This window comes from Parasteatoda tepidariorum, chromosome 3 (assembly GCF_043381705.1).
Source record: "Parasteatoda tepidariorum isolate YZ-2023 chromosome 3, CAS_Ptep_4.0, whole genome shotgun sequence".
Taxonomy (NCBI): Eukaryota; Metazoa; Arthropoda; class Arachnida; order Araneae; family Theridiidae; genus Parasteatoda; species Parasteatoda tepidariorum.
The window spans coordinates 88,166,352-88,172,148 of record NC_092206.1 but is presented as its reverse complement, the minus strand read 5'-3'; the positions used below and the strand labels follow the sequence as shown (position 1 = coordinate 88,172,148).

At 30.3% G+C, this 5,797-nt stretch overlaps 1 protein-coding gene across 2 annotated transcripts in view; it reads right to left on the bottom strand.

Moving 5' to 3' along the window:
* Positions 1-1,877, bottom strand: part of LOC122271679 (THAP domain-containing protein 1-like) — a 4,167-nt gene extending 2,290 nt beyond the window's left edge. The window contains exons 1-2 of one of the 2 annotated variants that reach the window (XR_011636453.1): positions 1,321-1,877; positions 458-808 (exon numbers count right to left, since the gene is read on the bottom strand). Coding sequence is in view for 1 of the 2 variants with exons in the window: in XM_043053760.2 (XP_042909694.1) it covers positions 652-808; positions 1,321-1,661 (498 nt within the window). In the remaining variant the exon portion in view is untranslated. Of the gene's footprint in view, positions 1-206; positions 809-1,320 lie in introns of those variants that run through there. The other variant, XM_043053760.2, reaches the window with a different exon arrangement.
* Positions 1,878-5,797: the final 3,920 nt, after the last annotated feature.

Sequence of the window (5,797 nt, the reverse complement as noted above, 5' to 3'; positions counted from 1 at the left end):
TGTCGACGAAATGACCCTGTCGACGAAATGACTTGTCGACGAAATGACCCTGTCGACGAAATGGCCTGTCGACGAAACAACCCTGTCGAGGAAACGGCCTGTCGACGAAATGACCTAGTCGATGAAACGGCCTGTCGATGAAGTGGTGTCGATGAAATGGTGTGTCGATGAAGTGATTGTCGATGAAATGAATGCGACCCGCTTAAAATTAATAGTGTCTTTAACAATTTGAAAATAAAATAAATTAATAAATGTATCAAAAATATTAAACAAGCATCAATATGTTTATACTAACAATATATATTATATCACAAAATTGTTTGTATTACGCGTTGAAATAAATAAGTACATAAATTTTGTAATATAATTTATGTTATTAGCAGTTATTATAACCAACATCATTTTAGTTATTAAAAAACAAAGGAACATTTTATTTTTGTCCTTCACCAAATGTTACCTTAAAAACATATGCAAGAAAATCTAATGTCACACCCGTTCTCAATTTGATCATAAAGACAAAAAATTCTTGCAAAGGCGTGAATTCTTGAAGAGGACTTCTTCGTTCTTTGAAATTTAAGAAGTTAAAAAATTTTGAAAAAAGTCTCGCTGTCAAATCCAGTAAAGGTGTTCAGTTCATCATTGGTCATCTCTTTAGGATTGAAATAGGCATTTTGAATTTTTTTTCAGCATCTCTAACTCTTTAATTTTGAGATCAAGCTCATCGATGAGAGTACAAAACCCTATATCAGTTTGTGTTGACTTGGACAAGGAGGTTGGCTCTGCTTCTGTATCCAAATCATCTTGCGTACTAAAATGAAATATATATACATTATAACCAACGTTAATGTTTAGGTGTGTAATGTTTACATATCTATACAGTAGTATCGCAATAATTTGAGTTTTGATTGTTTCAGTTTCCCATGAATTAAAGCTAGTGAGAAAAATCAGTTACCTCTCAAATAATTACCAAAACAATTTAAAGTAATTCTGCCTCTGATTTCTATTGTTGTTCAACCAGTCATCTTTAATTTATTCAATATAGGTAGGTGTACACTTTTCATGAAACACATTAAGATAAAATTAAAATGCTTTATTTTGAAATTTTAGGGTTTAGATAACTCGACGTTTTGATCGATCGAGGAAATTCGGTCCTATCCACCTTGAATTATTACTGTAAACATATATACACATTACTCTTTCCATGTTGTTCGAAAGTGTAAAAACAGTAGCTGTTATACATATTGTAGACTATTATTTAACTGGACAAGTTTTTAAGGTTCACAACAATGGAGAGTACATGCCCATAAAAGTTTCACTTACCTGCTAACTGATGCACCAAAAGTGTATGATGTCGGCGCTCTAGTTCGCTTATTGGGTTTAAATTTAAAAAGGGACGGCACAGCATCTTTCTTTATCTTCTCTCTTTTAGTTTGAGGAGAGTTCCACAAATTTTGATAATCAAAACAATCAGGCGTAAAATGCTCTGAACACAATTTACTATGAACAGTTGGTTCAAAATGTTGTCGCTTCAAAGCAACAAGCCACGCTCGCATTATAACTTTGTCTTCCAAATGAAATCTATGGAAAGATATTCCCTTTTCAATACATTCAGGCTTTGCTGAATTGTTGGTACACCCATAAGCACAACAATTATGAGGCATTGTTAAATATTTAATTAAAAGTCGGGAGAAATTATTCTAAGTCCCATTGACTTAACATTACGCCGCCATCTTGTTCATACCCAAACAGCTGATTTCAGTGGTGTTCTTCTTCTCGAGTTGAGAGTATCCCATTATTTGAAATAATACTTTTAAAATAAGTTGAGTAATATCTACTTTTTAACTTTTAATACCGAGCGGAATAAAACCAATAGTTAGTTGTTACAAACATTTGGTTAAATACGAACAATTGTTTCACAAAAAGGATAAATGTAGTAATAAAGGAAACGAAGGAAGTAAAAATATGACCACCGAAGCCGACGTCTTCGGGGGGGGGGGGGNCCCCAGAAGCCGTAAAACAAAACCTTTTCTATTGAAGGGGGAGGCAAATGCCTAAAGTAACACCCTCAGTACCCCGAAGGTTTTGTATAGAAGTCCAGGAAAAAACATGAAATACAAAGAACCAATTTAGAAAAGAAACTCAAACAAATTCATCAGAAAATAAAAACTCGAAACTTACTTTAACCAGGTCAAACATCGATTTAATAAGCACACTGAATGAAAAGGAAACACTAAAACTAAAGAAAACAACGCCATCTATTACATTGCACAGATTGAGAAAAAAGAATTCAAGAAATAGATACGTAACAAATTAATAGAATGCTCAACTGGGGCTGCTCAGTTAAGACTTGAATTGCGCCCTGTTAAAAGAAGAAAATATAAAAAACTAGAATTCTTCAATCATTTTCCTTATTAAAAAATAACTTTACAAAAATTAAAAGGAAAATCATTATTACTCAAATTATTTAAAAAATTATTCACAGCTTCCCGAAAACTTTCAACATTATTGCAAATATTTTTAATCCTAACCAATTGCGAAAAAACCAAATTTTTAAAAAATTTTTTTACACAAATTAGTATTAAAGTTGCAGAAAAAAATAACTTTAAATTTAAAAGCTTTTCTTTTATCAAAAACACCAATTTTAATAAAATTGTCAACAATATCAATTTTAAAATCTAAATATTCAACATTAAAACAATTCTCATTAGTTTTCTGCAAAATCAAATCTTTGGGATAAATACTATAAATAAAATTATAATTATCACAATTAAACAAAATCAAATCATCAATATATCTAAAAGCATTAAATTCATTATGCTCAAGAAATTTAGCTTCAAAAAAATGCAGAAAAATATCAGCAAAAGCATTAGAAAAGGAATTGATAAGTCTAATTGGCTGGATTTATGTAGGTTTAATCTTTTTGAGAATGTTCTTTTTATGGTTTAGATTTTTATAAACAAATTATTGGAATTCCACAAGGTAATTCCTTTTCTGGTGATTTTGCTGATATTTTTCTGCATTTTTTTGAAGCTAAATTTCTTGAGCATAATGAATTTAATGCTTTTAGATATATTGATGATTTAATTTTGTTTTTTAATTGTGATAATAATAATTTTATTTATAGTATTTATCCTAAAGATTTGATTTTGAAGAAAACTAATGAGAATTGTTTTAACGTTGAATATTTAGATTTTAAAATTGATATTGTTGACAATTTTATTAAAATTGGCATTTACCAACCACCAATAGCCTCTACCTACACCAATAGCCTCTAAGAATATCTTCCAACTTAAATTATTTAAGATCAGGAGGCGTCTTTAAAGCAAAAATAATAAAATTTAAATTAGAAAATTGAAGCATATTTGATTAAAAGTGATAAAACTAAATTAATAAATGTCAAGCACACTTACCGATTTTCGAATAGACTTTCGATTGTCAACACACACGCCATTTACCTGCTCGCACGGAACTCTGGGAAGTGAGCAACTTAATATGAAGTGTACTTTAAACAACCTTAAAACGAGCTTAGGTATAAATAAAATGACTTCATACACCTCAATAAATACCTCTCTCTCTCTCTCTCTTCAGTTGAAATAAGGTATATTTTTTTATACCTTGTAAATACCTCACTCTCTGTAGTAGAAAAAAGGTATATTTTTTATGCCTCGTAAATACCTCACTCTCAATAGTTGAAATAAGGTTGATTTTTTTATCCTCTTTTGTTGATACCTCTTTTGTTACAAGTGTAAGAAAAACAACTTCGTCTACCTTAAAAATCACCTTATCAGTCTGGTTGATTTGAAGTGGATTTAAAACAACCTCAAAATAAGCTTAGGTATAAATAAAATGACTTCATATACCTCAATAAATACCTCACTCTCTTTAGTTGAAATAAGATAAAAATTTTTATACCTGAAAAATACCTCTTTTGTTACAAGTGAAAAAAATCAACCTAGTATACCTTAAAAATCACCTTATCAGTCTGTTTGATTTGAAGTGAATTTTAAACAACCTCAAAACAAGCTGAAGTGTATATAAAACAACCTCGTACACCTTAATTACAACCTTTACGAGGTATAATTTTTATTGCTGTTTGCTCAGCAACCTTAAATATATTTCAAAACAACCTCGATACCTTAAAAAATACCTCAAATCAATCTTAAATATACCTTAAATTTTCGTAAGGGTCAACACTAGAGTTCTAAATTTAATTATTGTTGCACATACTTGTGTGCACATTTCAAAGACGGCTTATAAGCCCTTGTCAAGTTGAAGGAGAACAAACAGCATAAATTAAAGAAGGATATTGCAAAGATACAACCAGGGTTGCAGTGGGATTCGAACCAGTTACCTCCATCTTGCAGAGTGTTTAGTAAACATGTCAGACTCGGATAGGGAGGTCCCCAGAATGCAGAAAAAAAGTAAAGTTTTATATGATTTTTGAATTATTTACATGTAATGTTGGGAAAAATAACTTTACATCAGATTTCTTAAATTATAAATCATCCGTTCATAGCGTTTTATATGATTTCTGAATTATATACATGTAATGTTGGGAAAAATAACTTTAAATCAGATTTCCTAAATTATAAATCATCTGTTCATAGCGTTTTATATGATTTTTGAATTATATACATGCAATGTTGGGAAAAATAACTTTAAATCAGATTTTCTAAATTATAAATCATCCGTTCATAGATTTTTGAATTATATACATGTAATGTTGGGAAAAATAACTTAAAATACCCGTAAGTGGCGTAGTGTGGGTATACCGATCCAGATTGGTTGTTGAAACGTGCAATTTGATTACGTTTGTAACTGTTCTTTCCATTCTATTTCGAGTAAGACAAGCCCATCAAATACCAATTCTCTTAAGATACACATTCTATATTCTTACACAAAGATTCTTTCATAAAGATTTCAATTCTTTGACTATATATTTCTTTCTTAAAACAAGGACGGGCATGAAGCCGTGTATAACGTAAACGAACTAATTATGCATCGAAGTTGCCAGATGCGCAAAACAAAAATATAAAACGGTTACAACAAAATACATAAACAAATAATAAATCTAAGTTAATTAAAAGACGCAGACGAGAAAGAATTATATTTCAACAAATTCGATTTGCCATAAGGCTCTGATTTTAGTAAGATCACTTTAATTAACATTCTAACTTAAGTGAAAAAACTTAGCTCAACTTAACATGACATTTTGCTTATAAACGATAAACTGGAACTGACGTCATTGGTTACATATGTGGGTAATTGTGATCTTCTTCTTTTTGACTAAATTAAAATATCTAATTGTATACCTTTTAATTTAGCATGCGGACAAAAAATATGTAACTCTTTCATAAAAAAATTTCTCTTTAGTGATCTTTTCCTTTTCAACTGGTACCAATAGATTTCGATATAGAGAGGCTTTGCATATCTATACATAATAATAAAAGCGGCTGTGTGTGTGTGTGTGTGTGTGTGTCTGTAATCACAATATATCGCCCCAGAAGCCTCGCCCGGGCACGAAACTCGGCCCATAATTGTGTTTTGACATAATGAAGAAGTATTTTTTTTCTTTTTCAAAAATTTTGATTAGTTATTTAGTTATCAGTCATTTTGTAAGTCTATGCTTTTCGTCTGCTTTTTCGTCTTCAAAGAGCCATATTCAAAAAACTATTAAAAAATGCATATACTTTTCCCCACTCTTATAAATGTATGCTAATGCGAACCTTACAATTGAAATATTAATTTTCGACAACTTAAACCAATAATATACGAAGGAATTAATAATTTAATTGTA